The 27,465-nt window shown below is 38.4% G+C and overlaps 1 protein-coding gene across 1 annotated transcript in view; it reads right to left on the reverse strand.

The window, feature by feature from the left end:
- The window catches only part of LOC119425451 (CUB and sushi domain-containing protein 3), a 504,865-nt gene that overhangs the window by 301,344 nt on the left and 176,056 nt on the right, over positions 1-27,465 (reverse strand). The window contains exon 4 of the mRNA XM_037692978.1: positions 10,826-11,023. Coding sequence (XP_037548906.1) covers positions 10,826-11,023 — 198 coding nt within the window. The remainder of the gene's footprint in view (positions 1-10,825; positions 11,024-27,465) is intronic.

The following is a 27,465-nucleotide window of genomic DNA, read 5'->3' on the forward strand; positions in this document are numbered from 1 at the left end:
TTTTTTTTTTTTCTAACAGGCTAAAGCTGAATCCTGCCACAGATTTTCATTTGTTTCAGAGCACAGTGAACTCTGCAATGTCATCTTTTGTGACAGAAAGAAACATCTAGTGCTTGATTAGACTGCAGCAGAATTAGTGCAATGAGCTGAACCAATGATCTGCACAAGCCGGCGAACACACAAAAACACGCCCGCAAAGCACCAGCAGCCTAAATCTTATGCTGACTACTCACAGACAACCATGCACGCTCATTTCATTTCCGTTTCACAGCAAGTGTAATTTCAAGTTTTGTCAGTACACATTATTACTTTTTCAGTTCCAACAATAACCCACTCCTTCCTCTCCTTCTGCCTCCTCCTCATCTCTCTAACCTCCACATTTGCTCTCCTCTGTGTTGCACACTTAGTGTTTATGAGATCATCAGAGTATTTAAAGGATTTAAGCCCAAACAAGTAGGTGTCCATCATGATTCCTTCTAAGTTTCTACTCATTCAAACAGAGTCTGCTTTAGCTGTATTCCAAAGGCATGAGCATTTTATTCTCATAATATCTCCATCCCACACATGTGCAAAAACTATGTGCAAAGGAACGCTCTGTATCTGCAACATTATGGTTAAATGTTTTAAGGTAAGCTTTAGAACTCCCACTAAATAGCTGGTAAATAAATACTAAACAACACACAATATCAGCTGTGTGTCAGCTTATGTTGGTAAAGTTTTTGATATAGTAGAGTTCTGTATGAATGGGTAAAATATTGTGTTGTAAAGTGTTTTGAGTATCTTGAGAGGACAGAAAGGTGCTATATAAGGGCAGTCCATTTACCATTTAAGTGTGCCCCCCAAAACAGTGTTGTTGCTCAGTATGCATGGAAGCAAAGTAGGACCTAATTGTTAGAGGTCTGGATTCCCAACACTGAGCCTAATTAATCACAGCTAAATATATCTAACTAAAGCCAAATGTTTCCTTTTTTTTTTTTTTTTTACAGTGAGGCAAAATCTGGCTTGAATTAAACCAAGATTTTTTTCTCAAACCCATCTAAAAAAAGTGACAATGAAAGATTCCTACTCTATTTTCAAGCATTGTCAGAAAGAGATTCAGCATTGTTATATCACTTTAATAAACAACTTTGACTTTGGCTTAAATTGTCTGTCTTTCATGGCTTAGAGCTAACTGACAAGCAAGCTAAAGGCACATGGTATTTAGGCTGAGTCAGACTGACATTTCTCTGATTGCCAATGGTGGAAAAATGTGTTTTGAATAAAAACAGTTAAAAAATCTTTTGTTTGCACCCACTTTTTGAAAATGAGAATGCAGTTGCTCCTTTTGCACCATTGATCTGGTACCTATGTTTCACACAATGGGAAATCTGTCCATTTAATCTGCATTTATTTTCTGCTGTTAATGTCTAAATTCTGCCTGCGTACACAGATATCCCTTGGCTTAGCATTAGAGCAAAATAGAGTGTTCACTTATGACATTATTTGGCCATAAAGGTCAAAGATTAATGTAAATACAGAGCAGTCACTTATTCTGACTGAATGAGGATTAAATTCTAAACATTATTTTTATGAATAATGTATGTTAATCCTAGTGCAGCGTGTAATGTAAAGGGCCAAGATTAATGACACACACTCCCAGAGGAAAAAAAAAAATCTGAAACAGATATAGAGAAAGCACATTACTGGTGCTATTGCTAAAAGCACTGCAACTCCAGGCATTTGATTGCATGACTGAATAATTGATAGAAAGCTATTACGGCTGGTATGAATGCCTCTAGGTGTCACCGCACACACTCACACACAAGAGGAAACCATACCCGACTCTGTGTACATGTTTTTGTGTGTGTGTTTGTATGTGAAAGTGACAGTGGGTGTGAATAATTGTGCGTTTCTGAGTTGGTGTGAACAAATTAGTAGCTTAGCTCCTCTTAGCCTTACTGACAGAGTGACAGAGACATTGCTAATCCAGCACTGACAAGTTGCCATTTGCTCTGGTTTCCCTTTCTCTCCCCTCCCCTTCTTTCCTCTTTTCTCCCCCTCTAGCCCCAAATTACAGTTTACTGATGCTGCTGAGCAACAATTTAGCACATCATTGCACGCATTTGACTGTTTTTGGTGGGACTGTTGTGCATAAACAAGACAGGCCTAAAGGGAAAACTGTGGTTGCTTTTAAAGTGTCTTTGAATCCACAGTGGAGCAAATTTACACATTTATTTTTGTGTTGTTTTTTTTTCCTTCTTCTTCTTTTGGAATAAAAAAAAATGTATTTGGTATGATAATGCGATATAGAACTGACATAACTGAGATATATACAGTATATATACACACACATCCAGTATACTTCAATAACTCTAACAACAACTAAGAAGAGTTCAATCTAAAATTCAATCAGGAGTATGTGGCCTAAACTGTAGCTTGTTAGCTTGTCCAGCTGTTGATACCATATGTCTATCCCCTGTAGCGGGAATGATTCCAGCCTGCCTTTTAACCTTGTTGACAGAGTATCCATCAAATACCTCCTGCTGACTGCTTCAATTTTAAATTAGTTTGAGAAAAAAAAGTACCTTTGTTGGTGCTGCATCAGTCAATACTTTTGGGATTTCAATAATTGAGTATTTACCTGCCTTTAAGTCTTTTTAATGGTATTTCCCTTGTTTATCTCATCAAACTTAAAGGTATTTCATTATTGCACATACCAAGTTCAATGGGGTGAATCCATCTCCTCTCAGAGGAGGATGGTGATGCTCAGACTGATTTCTAAAGGTGTCATTCTTCTGGATGACTGACTCCAAGTTGGCTATCAGATCTACAGCTAGAGTCTACTCAGGAGGGGAAGTAAAGTTCATTCCTGCAATTAATCACAGTTTCTGCCTGTAGAAGTGCAGGTCAGGAATCTTGGCAAAGACACTGTCTTAAACTGTTTGTATGAATTAGCCCATTTTGAAGATGGACATCAGAGAATTAGTTTAAGCCAAAACCAGATGGGATTTGCTTTTAAACTAATAAATATTATGGTGCTGCTCCAGGTATTGATCAGGGTGACACTTGAGGCCTTTTTGCAAAATCGTTTTGCAATATGGCCACAAATACCTATGGCCATTCATAAATCACCAGTTGATGCTTATGTTTGCTTTGACAAATGAATCCAATGCCATGAAAGGCATGTAGTGTAACTTAATGGTGTTGACACAGGGTACTCTACATAAAAGTTGTGTTGTACATTGTCCATTCTAAATATTAAGTGGTTGCATATGTTGCACCCTTGTGCCTCAATGATGGCTTAACCTGACGTATTGCTGGTCACCTGGATTAGGGACTACCTCACAGGTCGGCCACCGTATGTGAGGCTGCAGAACATCACCTTGGACACCATTTTGAGAAGCACAGGAGCTCCTCAGGGGACGGTCCTCTCGCCGTTTTTGTTCACACTCTACACTTCGGACTTCAAGTACAACTTACAATCCCGCCATCTGTAGAAGTTCTCGGATGACCCTGCCATTGTGGGCTGCATCATTGGTGACCAGGAAGCTGAATATAGAGGTGTGGTGGACAACTTTGTAGTGGTGTGGACAGAACCACCTGCAACTCAACACTGGAAAAATTTAAGAGCTGGGGGTGGACTACAGGAAGAAGATCACCAACCCCCACCTCAAGCAACCCTATCAGCATCAAGGGTACTAAGTTGGACATTGTGGACTGCTACAAGTACCAGGGGGTTCACCTGGATTGGACAGCTAACACCAATGCCCTCTACAAGAAAAGCTAGTCACATTTTTCTTCTGAGGAGAGTCAGACCCTTTAACATCTGCAGGACCAGGCTGCAGATGTTTTACCACTCGGTGGTCTCCAGCGTCGTCTTCTATGCTATTCTTCTGTTCTGGGAGTGTAACTGCAGTCTCTGGCAGAGATGTCTGAGCAGAAGATGCCGAGAAAACTGTTCCAGATCCTGAACAACACAATACACTCCCTGCATGCCACACTGGACTCCTGCAACATCTTCAGTCACAGACTGAGACCACCGTGGTGTACCACAGAATGCCACAGGAAATCCTTTCTCCACTGGCTATCAAATTTTCAATTCAATTTCAATTCAGTTTATTTATATAGCACCAAGTCACAACAACGTTGTCTCGGGGCACTTTACAGAAACATTCACATACATAAAAGCCAATTAGTAAAGTTCTCTATCTAAGGAATCCAGCAGAAAAGTTTCAACTCCTCTCCCTTTCTACACATGGGACAATAAAATTAATCCTGCACTACAATAAACACTGTAATGTTTCTGTCTGCACCTGACCTGTTTTAGAACTTAATTGTTGGCATTTTTATATTCTCTTATTTTTATATATTGTGTGATTTCTTATGCATGTTCCTTTGTACTGAAACACTGGCACAACAATTTCCTGTGGGATCAATAAAGTTCTATCTTATCTCACCTTATCTCATCTCATCTTATCTTTTGTATACCGAATTTTACAGTTCTAAAATTTCCTCACTTATTAGCTCAAAAGCATAAAGCCAGTGGGTTGAATTCAACCCCACTGTGTCACCTCTATCCACATTGGGTTGTACAATACACAATGTGAGATCTGTGTTATACATTTACGATTCTAAAACCAGTGGCTGCATATATCACACACTCATGTTTCAGTGTTGGTTAACCCTTACATACAGCAACCATTGCAGCTGTAACTTTGCCTCCGTGTATGAGTAAAAAACAAAGGCAGTGTGTTAAACTCAACCCCACTATGCCACCAAAATTCTTGGACTAGATTATGTTGACAGGGAAAAAACAAACAAAATACAAAGAAGCTCAGTTGGCTTGAAAGTTTTTGGTGAAATGAGCTCATGACTATTAGATGACATCTCATTAGCTGGTAAGTTTTTGTGTTTTCTTTCCTCAGGTTCTGTATGCAAATTTTGTGCAAGAGTCCTCGAGGTAATGAGCCCTTCGCCATTTCAGGGCTATTCTCCAGTGTCCAACAGGGAGAGCTTCCCATTTGACCCTGGTAGAGAGGGGAACGAAGAAATGTCAGGGCCACTGGAGTTTGCCGTCTCACTGCTGGTATCGTGACAAAGTAAACCAGGTTAAGGGGCACATCTTTAAACAAATAGTTTTATTTTTTAATGTGTTTTATTTTGCTGTCATCCTTAATTAGCATTCCTGCACTCAAGCATGAGTCTCCTGGTATATCATTGTGCCCCTAAGAGAGAGCATTCTACCAAAACTGACAGCTGCATTAATACTGAAATGATCATATCAAGTAACGTCATTATAGATTGTTGACATATTAGCCATCACATATTTTACTCAACTCAATGTCAGCAGATGCCATCAGAGATCCTTATCACTTAAATAGTCCATGAGTCATTGACTCAGTGGATAAGAGAGCAGGTCTGATAAATATTTTATTAATTTAGTTCTTACAAAATTAGTGTACAAAACAATATATTTGCAGATTCTTAAATATGTTTAAGAACATTTTGAATGGTGAGACAAAAGAGGGTGTATGTTAGGGAGTGGGCAGGGCCAAAATATCATGTAAACTGATCTGAAGCAGGAAAAAAAATAAGCATAGTTATCCATCCATCCATTATCTTTACCCGCTTCTTTCCTTTTGGGTCGCAGGGGTTGCCAGTGCCCATGTCCAGCTATCACAGTACGAGAGGCGGGATACACCTTGGACAGGTCTCCAGTCCATCACAGGGCCACATACAAACGCGATAAAGAACCATTCACTCTCTCACTCACACCTAGAGACAATTTAGAGTTACCAATCAGCCTAACATGCCTGTTGGCCTGTGAGGGGAAACCAGAGTACCCGGAGAAACCCACACATGCATGGAGAGAACATGCAAACTCCACCTAGAAAGGCCCCTGGACCAGGATTTGAACGAGGGTATCCTGCTTGCTGAGAGGCAGCAGTTCTACCACCTGTGCCACTGTGCTGCCCAGCACGCTACGATCGGAAGAATGCAGATCTTAAAGTCATCTAGATGGAAGCTGCAGAAGAGGCGTTCCAGCAGGCAGAAGATGAAGCGCTGCTCCCGGCTTAAGAGGAGAGGATACTGGGCAGGAGTTATGGTCAGGCTACGAGCTAACGCTAAAGCCGGAAAACTCCCGATGCTATCTCTCTTTCTGTCGAACATCCGCTCATTGGGCAACAAGATGGAGTTACTTTGTCTGAGAGCGAGCGCCTCAGAAGAGATGATGAAGTGTGCGGTGCTTTGCCTCACAGAAACGTGGATTACAAGCACAACGCTGGATACAGTCTTCCAGCTGGATGACAGACTTTTTTTTTGAGTGGATTGCTACAGCGAGCTAACGGGGAAATCACGGGGAGGCGGAGTGTGCATTTACGTGAGTAAAAGTTGGTGCACAAACTGTACTGTCGTATACAGCTCATACTTGAAGGCTTTAGAGCAAATAACAGTGAAACGTCAGCCACATTATCTACCCCGTAAGTTCACAGTGACTTTCATCACAGTTATTTACATTCCTCCGGATGGTAATGTTAATGACGCCTTACAAGAACTTCATGATATAATCAGCTCTTTGCAGAACAAACACTCTGAGGTGCTTTACGTGGTAGTCGGAGACTTTAATCACGTGAATCTAAAGGACTGTCTCCCAAGCTTTTATCAACATGTGTGCATACCAACACGTGGAGACCACACGCTGGACTGTGTTTACACAAACACAAAAGATGCATACAAAGCCGAACCCCGCCCCACTTAGGACTGTCAGACCACATCTCAATCTTCCTGGCTCCTGCTTACATGCCCCCCGCTGAGACATTTCAGACCGGTACAAAAGAAAGTTAAATATTGGATCTAGGACAGTGGCCCCATACTGAGAGATTGTTTTGATCGAACAAACTGGCAGGTTTTCAGAGAAGCTGCTGAAAATGGAGGATCGCTTGATCTGGACCAATACACATCCTCAGTTCTGGGTTACATTAGTACATGTACTGACACCATCTCCACTATCAGATATGTTAAAAGCTACCCAAACAGAAAACCTTGGCTGAATGCAGAGGTGCGCACCGTGCTGGAAGCCAGGAACACTGCTGTCAAGTCTGGAAGCTCAGAGAAGCTGAGTAGGACAAGGAAAGAACTGGTTGCTGGTATTAAGAAGGTCAAGGCCACATATGCACAGAGGATCAAGGGTCAATTCACCTCACAAAACCCTTGGAGCATGTGGAGGGGCATTAAGTGCATAACAGATTGTAAAGGAAGGAGTTAATGCCCCAAAGACCCATCTCTGCCTGATGCCCTCAACAAGTTCTATACACGCTTTGAAGACCTGAACAGACCACCCAGCACCAGACTCACCTCACCACCGGATGAAGAGCATCTTAGCCTGACCTCAGCAGCAGTAAGGAGTACTTTCAGGAGAATTAGGCACAAAGCAACTGCCCAGACAACATCCCTGAACGAATGTGCCGATCAGCTCTGCGAGGTGCTGGCAGATATCTTTAACACCTCACTTACCCTGGAGACAGTTCCCACCTGCCTGAAGACTGACACCATCATCCCAATTCCAAAGAGCTCTACAGTGACCGGTCTGAATGACTATCGGCCAGTGGCCCTCATCCCGATAGCCACTACATGCTTCGAAAAACTGGTCATGACTCGCATCAAATCAACCATCAACATCAACAAGGACACTCATCAGTTTGCATACTGCGAGAACCAATTAATAGAGGATGCCATCTACTCTGTGGTCACACTGCGCTCAACCACATGGAGCAGAAAAACTCTTACATCCGTATGCTCTTTGTGGACTTCACATCTGCCTTCAACACTATGATCCCTCAAACCCTGATGGACAAACTATTCACACTAGGACTAAGCCCCTCCATTTGCAACTGGGTACTAGACTTTTTTAACAAACAGACCACAGTTAGTGAAGTTCCACAACTTCTCCACCCCCACCATAACCTTCAGCACTGGCTCTCCTCAGGGATGTGTGTTGAGCTCCCTCCTGTTTACTCTGCACATGTATGATTGTGCAGCTACCCATCCAGGCTGTCACATTGTAAAGTTTGCAGATGATACAGTGGTGGTGGGATGCATCACAAACAATGATGAGTCCAGCTACAGGCAAGAGGTGGAACACCTGGAGAGCTGGTGCAAAGAGAATAACGTTCACATCAACGTGAAGAAAAAAAAGGAGATGATTGTGGACTTCAGAAGGAACAAAACACCTACACCATCCTGAACATAAGAGGATCTGCGGTAGAAGTGGTCTCCAGCTACAAGTACTTGGGTGTACATACCAGCCTGATCAAGAAAGCTCATCAGAGACTCTACTTCCTCAGACAGCTGAGACGAGCTGGTCTGGGAAGCTCAGTCCTCACCTCCTTCTACAGGTGTGCAGTGGAGAGCACCCTGTGCTCCAGCATCAACGTGTGTCATGGAGGCTGCACAGCTGCAGAAAGAAAAGCTTTGCAGAGAGTGGTGAAGGCTGCACAGAAGACTGTTGGAGTCAGTCTCCTCACCATCACAGACATGTACATCTCCAGATGCAGGGAAGGCCACCTGCATCATGAAGGACCCCACTCACCCAGCACACACACTTTTTGCCCCGCTTCCCTCAGGAAGGAGATTGAGGAGCATTAAGTGTGGAATCAATAGACTGCGGAACAGCTTCTACCCTGAGGCTTTTAGACTCATGAATCTCTAACCAGAATAATCACTGTGAAAAAATCACATCATGTTGCTGCTGATCTGTTTCATGTTGATGTGTTCATGTCTACTCATCTGCTTACACATACTCATGTTCATGTTTGTGCTGATGTTCAACATATATATTTTTATGCTATTAGTGCTTAGTGTATATTTAGTTGATGTTTTTCTTAGTTCATATCTTGGATGTTATCACTGTTTTTCTTTTACATTTTATTGTTGGATGTAACTGGGATCATGTGTACATTATTTCGCTCCATCACATGTACCACATTCAATTCAATTCAATTCAAAAATACTTTATTAATCCCAGAGGGAAATTATATGTTGTGGTAACTCATCATCCTGGTTTCATTAATGAGTTGTTATAGATGCTGATGGCTGTGGGCAGGAAGGATATCTTGTAGCGGTCTGTCCTACAACGGATTTGAAGAAGCCGCTGACTGAAGACACTTTATTGTTGCATGACAGTCTGATGAAGAGGACATGACATGAGGTGCGAATGACAATAAAGAAACTTTGACTCTGACTCTGACATATTTATATGCAATTTAAAAAATAAGCTACTGTGGGTTTTTATTGTTGTTGTTTCTCTTGTTCCATTAGGCTCTTTTAAAAATCACCACAGGATAAGGCTGAAATGCCTTCTGGCCAGCTCACATTGACTTCTCAATGGACCAAGGCGGTGAGGAGGTAGAAGACAGCCCACCCCTGGTGTGCCTTTGTGCCATGGAGTGACATAATCACAAAGCCATCATGTGAAAAAGTAAGCCATGGTGCCATGGCTATATAATGTGATGAACTGATGACAATAAAGAGTTAGTGCCCAGTTGTGAGAATGAACAACAACAAACAAATTTATTACTGAAGGGAATATTGAAGATTATTGCTTGCAGCTTCTTATTTAGTTAAAAAAAAAGTAGTTAACCACAACAAGGGTCTATAAAGTAAGTTGAGTTTCTGTATTATGTTTGTAAATGACACCGGGGGGGGTGGGGGGGGGGGTTGGGGGGCTGTGCTCATTGTCGATGTAGCTGAGTTCTGCTCCATGCCTCTTTTGTTTCCACACTGCTTGATTTCTCAAAAGTCATGTTTTTGTGAAAAGTCCCTGGCTCTAACTGGGATTTATGAATTGCCAGAGACAATAAAATGACAGACTGGTCAAATCCTTATATTGTGGAACTGTTTTATAAAAGAGCCTACTGTGTGTTATGTGGTGTTACATTGAAAACTCATTATTTAAGAATGCTGATAAGACTGTATTTGCTTAAAAAGTGCTGCTGGGATAGTAACCAACAAAAAACAACTCCTTTTTGATAATAAAAGATACAGTGTGTGAACTTACAAATCAGTATGATTACAAAAGACAATGCTGAAGTTACTAACACTGACATTTTTTCGTGTGAAATGAAACAAGCTTGATGGGGAATAAAAAAAACATTATAGTATCACTTTAATGTGTTATTTATTCACACCTTGCAACACATGTCATAAATAATTATCAACTTATGTTTAAAAATATATCCAAACATATATTTCTGCATTCACACATACACCACTAAATATGAATCTACCTACACTGAATGACTGAGAATTATTAACCAAATGAGCTGCTGTTTGGCAAAAGATAATAAAATGTAAATGCAATACGATATAACCTCTCTCTCTCTGTATGCATATATATATATATATATATATATATATATATATAGTTCTCCCACATGCTCAAGTATGAAAAACCCACTCATTCAAACACACAAGTATACACACAGACAGTATGTGTGTGTCTTGGTTTGCCTGCATCACTTTCTGAAAAATGCACATGCAAACATCCATCCGCAGTCTGTCTTCCCGTTGCACTCTCACACACATCGGCACACAAATGAATAAATGAAGAGTCTTATTCTCAGTTTTCACATATTATTTTTAAATCATCTGCTAGTGTCTAAAAATCTGGGAAAAATACAGGATGTTCAGTATATTGTAAAATAATCAATGTTTGAAAAACACTTTATATTAGGTACACTATTTATGGTCTTGCTATATTTTTAGTTTTTGTTGGGGGATTTTTGAGTAAAAAAATTGAATAAAACTCTTCATCTCATGCACAAATAAATATATATTTAATCCATACCTCGACAAATTGGAGCAGGAAAGTCCCAGACTGCGGTGTTTGCAGCGTTGGTGATGCATGTGAGCGTGGCATGACCATCTAAGACATAGCCGGGGACACAGCTGTACTGCACACGATCTCCTACTGCAAAACGGCCACTGCTGCTTAGTACTGCTTTAGGTGGAACACCAGGATTCCCACAAGACGTACTGTGGAGTTCTGAAAAGAACAAAAAAAGACAAAACAGAAAACATCTATGAATCCATTTTGTTTCGCCCACTGTTCCGTGTATGATAACTGGTGCCTATCTCAAGTGGTCGTTGTGTTGGAGGCAGGGTATAGCTTGGACCAGTTGCAAGTCCATCACAGCAGATAAAACATTTGACATTAATATTTAACTTTGCTGATACTGATCAATCACTTAAATAAAGGAGATAACCAACTATAATCAAAAAAGCCATTCACATTGGAAACCACAATCTAGCTGATTAATTTCACCAATCTCTGGCCAAAAGTTATGTAATGAGCCAGTTAAAATAGTTACACACAGTTATGAACCCACAGCAAACTTTCCTTTTGCAAACGTTTTTTCTTCAATTTGTTGGTTCAAAATTGTTCATTCTATACACAATCAAATGAGCTCTCCTGCATTTATTTTGAATTTCATAGTCATGCAAATACTATTTATATTTCAAAACAATTATTATAGTTTTGTTCAAAACCTCTACTTATACATAGAATTGGACTCCAAGGAATTTCTAAGGATTAATGTCTATCGTAACTGCTGGCAGTATACCTCAACAATGAATATCAAACAGCTTATTCAGGACTGTGCCAATATATTTACTGTGGGTAAAGATAATTAGGTAAAATCTCAGCAGCCCAACAGCTTATTGTGATGTCTGCAATTTGAGTCTTTTATTAGATAGATGATTGGGAAAAATTCTAAAGTTATTAAAAATTAGACTCTTGGATAAACATATCAAATGTTATGCTTAGGTTGGCAACAGAAATAAAATAATTACCAGACAACTCCCCAATTGAGTGCGGAAGCTAATGAGACTAGTTTAGTAGCATCAACACTCAGTGGAGGAATACGATAAAGAAATTGATAAAAAATAAAAGAAACACCAAATGAGAATTAAAGAAGCAGAGAACAAGACAACACAAAACCTAAATCAACACAAAAAAACTGAGTATAGATCACAACATTATGCAGTTGTCCAATGTTTATAGAAGCTAAAGTAAGTTTTAGTTTTGAATTTGGTATTAGCACAAAAATATTGCTTTGGATTATAGTTAATATAATATAAATGTTACCCATGTCATTGCTTGGCAAGATATTTTCTGAATATTATAACACTATTTCTACCTAATAAACATTCTGAATTTAGAACAATTTTTCTTGAGTCCTTAATGGACACGTCATCTATACCGATGTTTACAAAATGTGCAGCCATACGTTTTGTGCTTGACTTGTGTCAATGCAAGTAAATGTCAGAAAAAATATTTTTACTGGTTTGCAAATCTCAGAATGTCTTTCGATGTTAGATCAAACCATACACATACACTGCTTTTTACATGTACATTCTGCAAGCCTATAGAAGCTGGAACATGAGCAAGACACGCATAAGAAAAGAGAGACAGATGGATTGAAAGATGAACTGTACGTTGTCATATCAACATAAAGTTACTGTTGTTCTGACAGCTTGCCCTGAGTGCACATATATTTTAAGCCTATAGGATTATATACTCCCAAGCACGATGCCTGCAAAAGCACATTTGATTGCTCCCCAAAACTGACTAAACAGAGCCTCAGAGGAAAAATAGGCAATGTAAAGGTGCTAATCACACTTCCCCTCTAGATCTATTTACAGTTCTCTGCCAAAAAAACATAAGCACTGTTGTGCTCATATAAACACCCACGTATACAGACACAAAGACAGAGAGCGGGAGGGAAAAGAGGTATTACAAGCCATAAAGCGGGATATAGATGGGAGCAAGGGGAGCAACTCGCATCTTATAGTTTGAACTTGATTGATACAACTATGAAACTGTTCAGACAAGAATAGGGGTGGGTGAGGAGTGGAGCGGGAACCAAACAGATGGGGTGAGGGGGAGGCAAGAACACAGAGAGAAATACTTGGGGAGATTGTGAAAAACAGAAAATGCCCAACATGATAGATAGAACTATGAATCTGCTAGGACGGAGTCAGTGAATAAGGTAAAAAGGTAGGAAGTTATGAGAAGACGGAATAGAAGAAAACAATAAAATCAGCAGTTGTAGAGCAGCAGGTTTTGCTCAGTGAGCTTCTAAATGAAAGTCAGTGGAACAATAGATCTGCATTCTTTTTATCTCCAGAAATGTTAAAAAAAAAGCTGAAATAAAATTTCAAATTCATCTAAATGACAACTTTAGATGAACTGCATTCATCAAACAATCAAAATGTGTGAAAAAAATATATTCACAAAGCAGTTAATGAGTAGGTTAAAATGATTTAATAGCATCAGTAGAGTGACTTTTAGATTGGTTTGTTGAATGATTTAATTGGTACTTTCATTCAAATGTCTTCTAAATTAAAGTCATTTTACAAATATCCCACAAGTCGAGAACAAACTTATGTCCAAGCCATTCATCATATTTTTAGTAATTGGCGACACATTAGTTCTTATTTGCTCTTACTTAAAAAAAAAACACACTAAATGTGTAGTGTCTAAACCTGAAAAAAGGCACTTTTGAATGCAAATATGCAATAAATTTGTTAATGTAGATGTTTGTTAATTCAAATAAACCCCATGAAAGGGGTTTTTGTTGTGTGGCAAAGGGTGTATGGTATTTTAAATTCTAGAACTGGTAAATGTTCATGTTTATTCGACCTGTGTAGTGGCTTTAACAAGCTGTGTGTGTGTTGTTGGAAAATTACAGCCTCCTGATTATTAACAGTGCCACTTGTTCGCAACTCCACACTAATTTGTGCTGCTCTGGTCATAATTAAAACGAGGTAAATGTGATTGTTGCACAGTGCAGTTTAAGGACTTCATCCAATAACCTGGACACTCCCACAGGTGATATTTATAATTTATAAGCAGTGATTAATTTTCTAGGTTTGGTGGACCTGCTTCTGAGCATAGACACAGTGATTGTGATTACTTAAGAGATTACAATAAGTGGGTATATTGTTTAATTTTTCAATAGTAAGAGCAATCCTAAATCACCCCTTTTGCAGGTCACCATTATAGTCAGGCTACTGCACATTAGTATGATATGTGAAAGTAAAGAGGCAGCAAGTCAAAGTGTAGCCACTGGTATGCCTCTAATGGAAGAACAGCTAAATAGGCATGTCTGCTTGAAGTAAAAAGCAGTGTTTTTTAGCAGTCAAACAATTACACTGATGTTGCCCAGTTGGTTAATAGGAATTTGCAACAATAAATGGGGGGAAGTTGATGAAGACATCCTCCCTTATGTTAATAAGGTACAACTACTGCAAAAAGAGCTAAAGTTAAACTTGCAACCCTTTTGACATGTCTACAAGTTTGTTTAAAACAAGATAATTGAATGAGTTACTACTTTAAGTGGGGCAGCATGGTGGCACAGTTGGTAGAGCTGCTGCCTCTCAGCGAGCAGGTTGCCCTGGTTTAAAACCCGGTCTGAGGGTCTTTCTGGGTGGAGTTTGCTTGTTCTCTCCGTGCATGCATGGGTTTGCTCTGGGTAGTCCAGTTTCCTCCCACAGACCAAACATGCATGTTAGACTGACTGGTAACTGTAAATTGTCCCTAGGGGTGAGTGAGAGTGTGACTGGTTGTTTGTCTCGTTTGTCTCTATGTGTCCCCGTGGTGGACTTGCAACCTGTCCAGGGTGTCACCCGCACCTCGCACAGCGATTGTCGGACATGGGCACCAGCGATGCCTGCGACCCAAAAAGGAAGAAGCGGGTAAAGAGAATGGATGAATACTATAAAAGTTAACAACAAGCAAACACTAACACATGCCACGATGTGCTTTAATTACATTTTGTAAGGTCTTTGGTTAACACGTTTAGTTTTAGTGTTCCAAGAGTACTAAAAAACAGAAGCTAACCCTTTTACTGAAGACCCTTTAAAAAAATCCATCCAACCAACATTCTGCTTATCTTTACACACATGTTGACAAAGTAACACATTTGGAAGCTAACACATGTGCATATCCATACACACACACATATAACCAGGGTCATCCATCACTTTGGCAATCCCCTGTGTTGTATTGTGATTGGATGCCAGGTTGGCCTAGTATCACGACCTGTTGGCCTATCGATTAGCAAGTCAGCGAGGCCCCACTAAGTGTCAGCATGTTTGTTCTTCAGTATCCTATCAGGCACACAATTACTTTTGCCAGCACACAAACATACAGTGCATGTACATACACACATTCAATGGTTGATAAAGGTGCTATTAGCAACACAAACTGTTTACTGGTTTCCCATTTTAGCCTCTTTAAGTTCTAAATTAATTTTTCATTCCTTATTGGCTATCATTATTTTCAAACAGTTCTAGATCACCCCCTTTCCTTTAGGCTGCTACAGGAAACAAAATACTAATACATGCATACATCTGGTCTTTGTCTACATAGGGAAATGATGCAATTAGTATTCATTCCTGGACTCAATAACAGTGCATAAATTAAGGCTATTTACAAGTTCCAGTTCATTTCAGCAGTGATGGAAACATGGCATCCAGGTAGACACAAGCGTTTTTCCGAAGGGTACAGAACAAGACTGAATATTTTTATTACACGTTCCTAAACAGACATGAGCAACAAGCCATGGATTTAAAATAAAAGAGACCCAGAGAATCCATTTTACCAGTCTGCATGTTAGCTGCCAGCTCATTCTCAGCCCCAGTGTGAAGTTCCATTTTCTGCTTTAGTGAAATTAACTCTTTCTTCAAAAAAACACCATTGCTAGATTCTGGGGTTGACCATGCACCCCTGTGTCTCATTCACTGGTTTAATGTGTTAAATATCTGGTTTTAGAAAGTGTAACAGGTTTTAAAAACCAACATAAGTGCTCTAATGTTCATGTTAAAAAACCCTAAAATCATTTGTCCTCCTTTGCTCGACCCTTTTCTACCCATCTCCCTATTCTCTCTATCTTTTTCTGTCTTGTTTAAAGTGAGCGTTATGTAGTTTCATTACACTAGTTTATTCAGCATCCAGCAGTGGCGCCACACTCTTTTCCATGGTTTACTGCTGTTTACCCTCTTATTTATTTGCTCATAGCCACACTACTTCCAAACTAATTTCTCCCATTCTATATATTTATTTCCACCTATCTTTCCTTATCTAACCCTCTCCCCAGTTCACCATAACCATGATTTCAGTCTCAGTTGCTTCATTACAAGCTGCTGCTTTTATGGGCCATCTGTAGTACGATCTGCATTTGTCAATTCCACACCAGCATAGTAGGCCACACAAAGGCTCACATGCAAAAGAGATTAAACTAGCTACTATCAAACATCCTCTCCCACAAATAATTTACTTTTATTTCTCCCAAGACAAGCAATTAAAGAAGAGTTAGGGATCAAAAAGCATGAGGAAGGATGAGGAAAAAGTATATGGGGGTAAAAGAACTGAGCATTGAGTAAAAGTTGAAAAGTGAAGCAGCTGGAAAAAGTGAAAATGCTGCCTTGATTTTTGAGGTTTTAGTGAGACAGATGACATGACAGACTAAAGGAATGAAGAGGGGGAGTGAAGGACAACGAAGACTCAGACAGAGAGCAGGCCTGAGAAAAAGAAAGAAGTGGCAAATGAAAAGAGGGATGATTCATCGAGTGTGGAGATTTTACACCTCAGTCAGCAATACCTTTTATGAACGATGAACCGAGTTTTATACATGAACACAAAAGGTGCTGAAATGCTTCAGTACACAGCAAAAACCAGTGCTTGAAACCATCTATATAAATTTTCGGTGACCTAAACTTAAAAAAGGAAAAATCAGAAATTCAATTTGAGGCACATGCAATAAAAATGCATGATTTATAGGAGCTTGGATAAAACAGGCCTGAAACCTGTAGCAAACGAAAAGGAAGTCTGGGACTCCAAACTAAAAAGGTTTGACATGTCAACAAATGTTTCAGTTTGAGCTATTCAAATGACTTTAATTTGACAATGACTTTAATACCATTTCAGACAGAGCTTAACAGTGTGGGGCTGTGGTATCTTGGTTGTCAGTGCCATTGTAACAAAATCCTGATGCTGAAGGATTATTGCTGTTCATCCAAGATGAATAGCTATATCAGGACCCTTATTATTTATGTATATTCATATATTTCCTCTATTTTCCTTACTGAATTTGACATACATAATGATTGAAAACAAAACTCTTCAAAACAGGGAGCCACATAGCTGAACTTGTAGAGATCATATGAAGACTCTAATGGCGCTTTGCCACTGTCTCAACTGTGCTCGGCTCTGCACAATATGACAGCAGTTAACGGCCTCTTCACTTTTGGTATCCACTCCGCTCAGCTCAGTTTATGGGACCACATAGTTTCAGGTTTCAAGCGGGCTGCTTTGAGGGAAAGATTGTGACATAATCAAAGAGCAGCCATTGATTTGCCAGTGGAGCTACATCACTGGATGACCCACCCATCAAAACTGCAAACTACATTTGAACCTCCACTTAATCAATGTATTGACAGATGGCACCACAAGAAATAACGCCTTTACTAAGAAATATTGGAGATGATACTGAAGCATGGCACCCGGACATATAAGCAGTGCCAAGAAAAGCTAACAAAATTAAAGTTCAATAATAAGGTTATTAAGGACCAAAACAGATGGAGTGGCTCAAATACAAAAAGACCAGTTATGATCTCACCCATTCTCCATTGACGATCCTGTTCAGTGAGCAGAGAAACATGTCAGCCTCTACGTAGTGGCAATCACCTACACCTGAGAAGAAGTGAAAAGAGTAGAGCCGAGTGGAGCCGCACTTCCCAAGTCTTGGTCATGTCCCTTCTCAGATTTAAGTCCCAGCCTATGGCCAGTTCCTGATATTCTCAAGTGATTCTGCTTTCTCTTTGTTCTTTACTGTTTAGTTGTATGAGCCACAGCAACACACCAGACACTTCAAGGTAGTTATTCAGCGTTTCCTAGAGAACCAACCCTTTGCAAAAGATGAGAAATTTGAATTTTATATGGCTTCATTTCAATTTCACAATAACCTAAGACCTGGTTCTCACAATGCCAAACTAGATGCATTGTCCCATCAGTTCTCTTCTTCAGATCTCCCAAAGACTGAATACAATATTTTTCCTCCTTTGTGCACTGTTGGAGTTATGATCTGGGCCACTGAGAAGGACATCAGAGAGGTCAAACAAATTTAGCCTGATCCTGGTACTAGTCTTCCTGGAAGGCTTTTCATCCCCGTGTTGGTGAAGAGTAAGGTTCTTGACAGGGTACATACTTCAAAATTCACCTACCATTCTAGTATAAATTGCATGCTACTCAACTAAAATACATTTCTGGTGGCCCTCATTGAATAATTATTTTAAGGAATTTGTTGCAGGGATATTCTCCACTTTTGTACCCCTACCAGGAGTCTGACATCTTGGTCCCCTCAGTCCAAGATCACCTTCATAAATTCCATAGTTTGGCAGCAAACCAAGGAGACCCTATTGTGTACTGCAAAATGGAACACATGGTTTGCACACGGGCACTAGTCTTCAGCCCCTGCTTACCTCATATGGTGAAAGGTAGGGCTCTCCACCAGGGACATTAACATTAAGGATACAACATGCTGCTGTTTGGTGTATTGTTTTTGTACTACTAGTGCTTAGCATATTTTTAGTTAGCGTTTTTCTTAGCTCATACCTTAGATATTATTACTGTTTTTATTTTACATTTTATAATTTTATTGGATGTAACTGGGACTCTGTGTACACAATTTCGCTCCACCTCATGTACCAAATGTGATTTGAATGACAATAAAGATCCTTGAATCCTCAAATCAGCTAAGGAACTCACCCCTAGGTTCATCGGTCATTTCCCTATTGTGAAAATCATAAACCCATCCACTGTCAAAATTAAACTACCTCAAAGATCAAACCAGTATTAGAGTCCCTTAAGCCCCCCCTTCCAACTCCCTAATAGATTCACCTTGGACATTATACAACATATTACTCCTACTAGCAAGATACTTGCCTGTCCTCTGTTCCCTTCCAAATTTTACCTATACCCTTTTGACACTGTAAATAAAATCACTTGAGTTCTACTTGAATGTGTCAGTGTCTCTCCATCAACCCATACTATTATGGGTACTAAAATATAGTAATCATGATATATATACATTAAATCAACCTTTATGCTGTCAGATAATTTTACTGAAAATATATGTATAACTGGATCAAATGTCAACATACTTTATGCTTGATTTTAGCAACATTGGGAAAAAAAAACTCAGTCTTTATGATTTCAATTCTTTTGAAACTGAATTTCAAACTTTAAAAAAACGTTTTTTGTTGCTACCATTCAACTTAACAGTAATACATCACTGTAACCACCGTATTAGTCAAAGCTCATTCCCCACATTTCTAAGAAGTTACTTCTGCTCTGTTAGGCAACTGTCATACAAAGGATTCAAGCTATTAGTCGGTAATGAGCATTGGCTCTCCTTAGACATCAAACAGGACAAGAGGGCAAGCAAAATAATTTGAGTAATAAAATGGTCTGACACAGAGTCTCCACCAACCATCATCGTCTGCAGTCCAGTAAGTGGAACAGCAGGGGATAGGACAATTGTTCCAGACAAAGTCCATTTGCGTCACCAGGTAACTCCCTGTGGTTAAAGATGCAAAGGTAAAATTGTTGACTGGAACAAGAAACCTGAGGGGTAAAATCAGTAGAGAGATTCTGAAAGCAATAGATCATTTTAAATAAGCACATTTTATCAAATAGGATTTCTTTTACCTTTTCTTGGGAAGCCAAGAGAATAGTAATCTCTGGTTTCATGGACAATTACAAACAATTGATTATGTCAATGTGGTTGTTTTTTAAGACATTTAAAAGGAATACAAAAAGGCTTGTAAGGAGTCTATCATAGCTTGGTGGTCAGTGCCTTGGTCTTGTAAACCCGAGACTTCTGGTTTGAGACCAGATCACATCAGCAAAGGTGTCTAACATAAAACAATGGCCAAATAATTCATAGCGACCCTTACAGAAGATATCAGATGAAACAACATGTTAGAGCTTGTAATTTTAAGCTTCTCAAAACGGTAAAACCAAAGTACCAATACTGCTGCACTGTTCGTGTCAGGATAATGGCTATTCTCTACTACCAATCACAACAGGGGAAATATTTTGGGTAGCTGGTTTTAAACTCAGTCCTGTTCCTGCAACACTTCACTTGTGATTGCTTGTGTACTTAAGACTCCAAGTTCCAAAATACTCACTGGATGCTGATTTTCGAAAAGCTGTAAACCTGATAATGGTCGCACAATCTGTGTGTTCAAACCATCATCAAAACACAAAGGCTACCTAATTGCCCCCCGAGGGACTACAGCAGAACTCTTTTTAGTCTTGGTTTACTGCAGTAAAAGGTAAAAATTAAACAGTGAGAAGAAAAAATGTGTTAGTGCATGTCTTGGTTACGTGCGCATAAGGGACACATTCAAGTATTTGTATTCCCTTGTTTGTTTTATTGTGTTCTATGAATCACTCATTGGACATTACACAAGAGACCTGTTTGTGTTTTGTTTTTCTCAAAAGAACAGTTTAGTGAGTACTACAATTTTTTAACCACAACCGGCATATGTTCATAATAATTAGTGATGAAGACTGCCAAAGTGGTTAAAAAAGATACATATTGGTGGTAAAGTAGGCATTTGATGTAAATGGAAATGCATTTGGCTCATAATCATAAACTTTTGTGTTTCTCTGTATTTTTTGTTCAAATTCCACATGTATTCAGGAGTGATTTTTTTCACACAAAAAAAAAAATCTATACATTGTTTTGCCATTATTTACAATAACTATTGCCTGCTCACATTTGTTTTGTTGTTGTTGTTGTTGTTCTTTCTTTCTTTTGTGGCTCTCCATGACAAGTCAAACTGTCTCACTGAGAAGACAAAAAAAAGGGTACGAGTCTCATCTATTATAAGTTACATGAATTGTGGTTATGTTGGTTGGATTTTTGTTTAATTTTGTTTTTAATTTTATTTACCAAATATTCTCAGTAGTCACCATTTCTAACTCATCCATTTATATCCCATTAGCAATTAGCACACCTATATAGTTTGTTTTACTCATCTACACCCTCAGCATTTATACTCCCATGTTTTCCACAGTCCATAGTCAAATCCTCCTGGTATGACATGGGTCCTATAATGCTCATTGTTTTGGCTTAGGCTTTGTTGTTCAAAATACAGTTTTTATTTCCTCCTGCGAATGCTTGTCTTTGGGTTCTACTTAAGCATTTAAGCCATAGCAGTGACATTATCTTGGAATTCTCCAAATATCCATACAATGATTATTCATGTCATTTGTGGGAAAGAGACCTGAATACACAGACCAGGAAAACATATCTATGGTGAAAGTTCTGGCTTTAAACACTAAATGACAACAAAACAACATCTGTGGATGGATGTGATATGTTTTGGTAGCAAAAAAAAGGACATATCCAATGGTCAAAGGTAATATTGTTTCTAATTAGTACACAAGCAGCAATTACACATGCATTATCCTAGAAATCATTTTTGATTGGTAGACTTTTGGTGTTGTTTTACTGTGAGTAATTAAGAATAATTATGAAAACACTAATGGGGAGAAGGAAGCATCACTGCATGGCAGCAGAAGGTGTGTGAATCTGATAGAGACAAAGAGATTCTGAGTGAGAGTTAAAGTGTGAACAACTGAGAGCTCCCAAATAGTGCTGTTCTGTTCAAAGCTTTGGATCATCTGGTGGCTGTAAAGATCAGTTAATACACTGTAATACACTGAGATCAGGCATTTCAGACCTAAAGTTGCAGATCACTAATATTTCTCTGGATTTATTATGAGCTGTCATCAGGAAGGCTTATTAGCCAAATCAAACTACAATAACGATGCCAAGTATTGGAACATTTCCCTGCCAATCTGGCAAACGTATCTGTGGCAGAAAATATTTGTAACCTACATTTTTCTTTACCAAATTATTGTAAAACTATTACCTGCCTTACAATAAACAGTTTAATGACAATTGAAGAAAAAATGCAGGGCTAAATAATGGCATTTTAGAGATCACTTTGTACAAAAATCACTTCATCACCAGCGCCAACGAGGGCTCCGTTTTATATGAACATAATAAAATAAAAATAACAGGTTGTGCTTTGAAATCCAGTGTAGATAACGTTCATGTGACAGATTTACATAATTTGACTCAGCCGAGTGAAGATGCAATAAAATGCGACTGTATGAAACAAGTTAATCATTTTTGAGGAAGACACTAACCCAGTCCTCATAATTATATTTTTTATGTAGACCAAATATCCATCTATGAATTTCAGTTGAAAAAGATGCTTAATATTTTTTGTTCTTTTTTTTTTGGTTCAACCCATGCAATTTCCTAGCATTTAATTGTATGAGTGGAACTGCGACTGCTCACAAAGAAACATGTAGATGTCAATTATAAGCTCCTTACCTCCACTTCACCGGTCTGTCTGTGAGCACACTCCAGTGCCAGCGTGTGCAAGTCACTGCACGTGTATATACATGGGTAAACGTGCGTGTTTCATGTGTGTATCCACGTCTCGGTGTGAGTATAGCTCCTTGATGCGGTGATCAATGTTTCTCTGAGGCCTGGTTCAATAAACCATTAGATTTCCCCCTAAAGACATCCTGCCAACAGAACTTCATTAGACCCATACACATGCATACAAAGAAAAACAAAAACGCTGCACACCACCTCTTATGTTGCTAATTGTCCTGCGTTTACAGGCGGCTGCCATCAGGACTGAACAACGTCATGGCTTAGTTTTATGTGTTGGCTTGATTCATTTGATGCAGAACCCAATGCAGGAGTCAGTATTGTTTGATCCCACCTGAAAGAGCCAACTTTCTATCTATGAATGCCAGAACAAATAGGCTCTGTCAAACTTGATCAGACAGTATACTAGTGAAGATTCTCAGTCATCCAGCTCATGATCAATCAAAAAAGGTTACAAAAAACAACTGGACTTCTATTCTGAAGCTGAAGACATTTCACATCCTACCCAGGAGGCTTTATCAATTCACAATGGAAAAAGTTGTGGTGTTACCGATATTGCAGGCATGAATGTGTTCTATGTATACTCATCATCAGGGTGCATTGGGAGATTTTTTTTTAGCAATTACAGTCTTTGATATGCTTTTTGTAAGGGGGTATTGATTGGTTGCATGACTAATTCCAGCAGGGTAATTCACTTCAGTTTAGAAATAAAATCATGTAGACTACACACAATGTCTGGAGTATCACACAAAAGATTTCACTCAAAAAGGTAGAGCTCTTCGTAGCTTTCCAAAAGCATAAAGATAAGCTTGTTTGGATTATTAAAACTCAGTAAACAAATCTGATCTAACTTATCAAATGTCCTTACATAAAACAGGCTGTTGCTTTTACATCACTCGCCTTGTCTCTCATATTCCCTTATCTCTTCACACAGAAACGCCTGCCCTTACCACTAATTAAAACTCTGGTGTGTGTGTGTGTAAGGGTGTGTGTGTGCTTGTTTCTATACAGTATTTGTACACACATCAGGCTTCAGTATTAATTAAAGGTGTGAATGCTAATTGGTCGGATCAATAATGGGTCGTTGGGCCTCGGGGAATGACAGCCAATAGGAAATCGTTATATGTCTGACATCACTGTCACTCTGCTAAAGCTGCATTTTGACACGTGCATAGACTGACACGCACACCTGTGCTTGCACACGGGGATTATAAACTGTCATCCGCAAAGGTGCTTTAACTTCAAAGAGCGTGAAGGAAGAAAGAATGGGAGAGCGGTTAGAAACTGAAGAGTTACGAAGACAGAAGTTGAAACCTGCTAGAGGAGAGACAACCTTACAGTATTTCCCTAAAAGGAAATCAATACCCATTATGGAGAGCAAGAGACATGAGTAAAGAAGACATTTAAAAAAGGAAATAAATGCCATAGCTGTCACTGAACATAACTGCAGAACCCAATGTGTCACCACTGAATACCTATTTGTACTAATTAGATGCATGGAAACAATCATTTTCCAACTAAATTCACAATCAGCATTTTTTGTCATATCATCTTACACAAAATCTTTGTTTTTCTACAAGTAACATCAAAAATGTCTTTGAATGTCTACTTTTAGTAAAACTGTGCTCTTCATATATATACTTTGTATATACAGTATAGATATATATATATATATTTACTGGCCTTATTGCATATGTCACTTTACTTATACAAATATCAAGGACTTCATACATATACTGTGTGCATTCTCTTCATATGCTGCTTTGCCACTTTACTACAAAATGCCAAGGTCAGGACCTTCACTTCATTTCATTTCATATATATATATATATATATATATATATATATATATATATATATATTTAAGGCAGTATTATACTTTTATTATTTCATTTTATGCTTATTTTTATTAAATGTTTTAATGTTAAATGGTTATTGTTGCACCAGGAGTCTGAGAGTAATGTAATTTCAATCCTGTGTATGTCCTGTACATATTGCAGTTTTGACAATAAAGTTGACTTTGACTTGACTTAATTTTATTCAAAGTAGAAATTCAAGAGTACACAAATGCCACAAAAATATTATACATTAACTTTTATTATTGAAGCGGATCGGCTATGGTTTATCGTTCGTTTAGCGTTTAGCATCCCTTTAGCATATATCTTAGTCTATATCTTAGATTCTTATATGCTGTTTCTTTCTATACTTTATATTTTTGCTATTTTTGGGTGTAACTGGGACCTTGAGTACACAAATTTGTTCCATCTCATGTACCACATGTGATGTGAATGACAATAAAGAACCTTGATAATGTAAAAGAGTCATCTTGATTGTTGCCACTAGATCAATCAATCAATCAATCAACCTTTATTTATACAGGTAAATCCCATGATGTCTGTGGATTCAGTGGAAAATGTATTTATTTAGCCATAGCTCTTTGAATGACCTCTGTTTTGAGAATCGGAGTTTAACTGTGACCAGATCGCAAAATAATAATGAGATTGAGTGGCAGGACCAAAGTGGACTGCTGCCATTTTAAGACACATTTGATGTAAATAAATATTTATTAGTTCATGCATAAAACTATTTGCTACTATTTAAACCACATTAAATTTTGCAATGCATTCTGGCAGAAATGTTTTGATATTTCCTCAGGAATTGTCCCGATCTGCAGAAGAAGTGCTACAGCTAGCTGCTGCACTATTTTTCAATCAAAAATAACCACATATGTAGACAACCATGTATGGCAGTCGAGTACTCTAATATAATTTATATGCCACCAAAATATTCTAAAAAAGTATTTTCTTCAGATTAGCAACACACCATATATACTTTTACTGATAATTTCGCTTTTTCAGGTCTCTTTTGTAAATGAGTCCTCGAGGCTCAATGGGATTAACCAGTCTAAATAAAGGTTGAATGAAATTTGAAAAGCATCAGACATGCCTGTGTCCTTTAACAACTTGACACCAAGACAGCAGCAAAAAAGTTCATTGAGTTAAGCTCCATTTGAAACATTTATCGTTAACACATGTAAAAATTAATGTCTTATGCAATGGTCACTGTCAATTATATTGTAGCCATTAATAAATTCTGATTTTTTTTTTTTACTAAAAGCATGTCGAAAATGTTGCTTTTGTTAATGCTTAGAGAAAAAAAAAAACCTTTATCAGTGTGCTGAAATATTTGTATGTGCTGTTTTGTTGCAATGTTTAAGAAATCGAGCTAGCCACTGAAGGATTGTGCAGCTGTGTGCCATCATGTGTGTGATATCTAATAGCTGTGGTTACTGTAGCATGACTTATTAAATTTAACATCAAGAGACCCCCTGGAAAGCTTATTGACAGACACCAGGAATGCAGCCACTCTCTCACACGTTTTAAAGCTAGCAAGATAATCCTAAATGTGAACCTAACCAAACTACACTGTGATCATTTTTAAGACTTCATATATACAGTAAAGGCACAAATTATATTGTTTTTCCATCACTGGGTGTGACTTTACTCTAATTTAAACATGTTTAACGAAGTTTAACAACTACATTAACAGGGTTTTATTAGTAAATAGTCAAAGACAATTGCTTAGACAAGCTTCACCAGAAAAAGTTGAATGGTTTATCCTTATAACAAGTCCTGATCTATATGTACAACAATAAAAGCATAAAAATAATCTTTCAAAATTGCGTTTTCTACAGTGATAAAAAAACAAACATGCTATCATAAGTGTTTTCCCTTGTTGCCATGCTCACACATCTTCCATTCAGCTCATAGCATCATTGCGTTTACATGAGTTTTATGTATCTCATGCACATTCGAAGGATAGAAACTCACAAGGGATTTGACTTGTAAAGATTTAAGTCTTTTTGAGCGTCATGATCATCTCAATAATTACAACAATTTCTTGTGGAAGAGCCAAAGCTCATAAAAATAAAACACTGATTCAAGAGTAAAGGGAAGTAAAGAAGTTCTTATACTGAGATTTATATGGCTTTTTTTCCACCCAAAACTTTTGCATGTGAGACAAAGCTCGAGGGATTTAAGTAGGAGCTTGTGTGAGGAAGTGTCACACAATGGTTTTATCGTTGTCTATTTAAGAGTCTAATTTGTAAATCTTTGGTATAAATATGTAAAGCGCCTTATGGTTAAATAATTGAGGGATATATTAGACAATAGGACAAGAATTTGAAAAGAAAGTAACAAGCTCAAAGTGGCATATTCTGATGTGGAGTAGAACTGAGCATTTATATGCGTTTTAGGTTATTTTAGGTACAGATATGTGTGCTGGTAATGCTACAGTACATAAGCCTAATGACAAGGTTCAAGAATGGTAAATGGACTGTACTTATATAGTGCTTTTCTATCTTATCAGGATACTCAAAGTGCTTTACAACACAATATGTGGCTCATTTACCCATTCATACAGTGCTCCAGTATAGCTATTAAACAATCAGTGCTTTATCACATTCATACACTGATGGGACACACATAGGCGGCAATGAGGGGTTCAGTCTTGCCCAGGGACACTTCGGCATGTGACTGCAGGTGGAATTGAACCCCCAACTCTTGCATTGGAGGATGACTGCTCTAACCACTTATCCACAGCTGCCCTTTCTGTGGTGGTGGAAAAGTGGTGCTCTCAATACAATTTAAAATGTATTCGCAAAATCTAATTTTAAAAGAAGACAAATGTAAAACCGATTAGTTAACTGCAATAAAAATTAGAACTCGGTTTGTTCTGGATATTGTTTTAATCTGTAAAGTCCATGCTTCCTAAAACTTAAGCTATCATAAAAGCTTGAAGAGGAGTAATAAAAAGGAGTAATAAAAACTACATTGTTCTCTCCCTGCAATATGCCATCATCACTCCTTCCTGAAAAATATCTATCTATCTATCTATCTATCTATCTATCTATCTATCTATCTATCTATCTATCTATCTATCT

Source organism: Nematolebias whitei, chromosome 19 (assembly GCF_014905685.2).
Source record: "Nematolebias whitei isolate Nwh7 chromosome 19, NemWhi1, whole genome shotgun sequence".
NCBI lineage: Eukaryota > Metazoa > Chordata > Actinopteri > Cyprinodontiformes > Rivulidae > Nematolebias > Nematolebias whitei.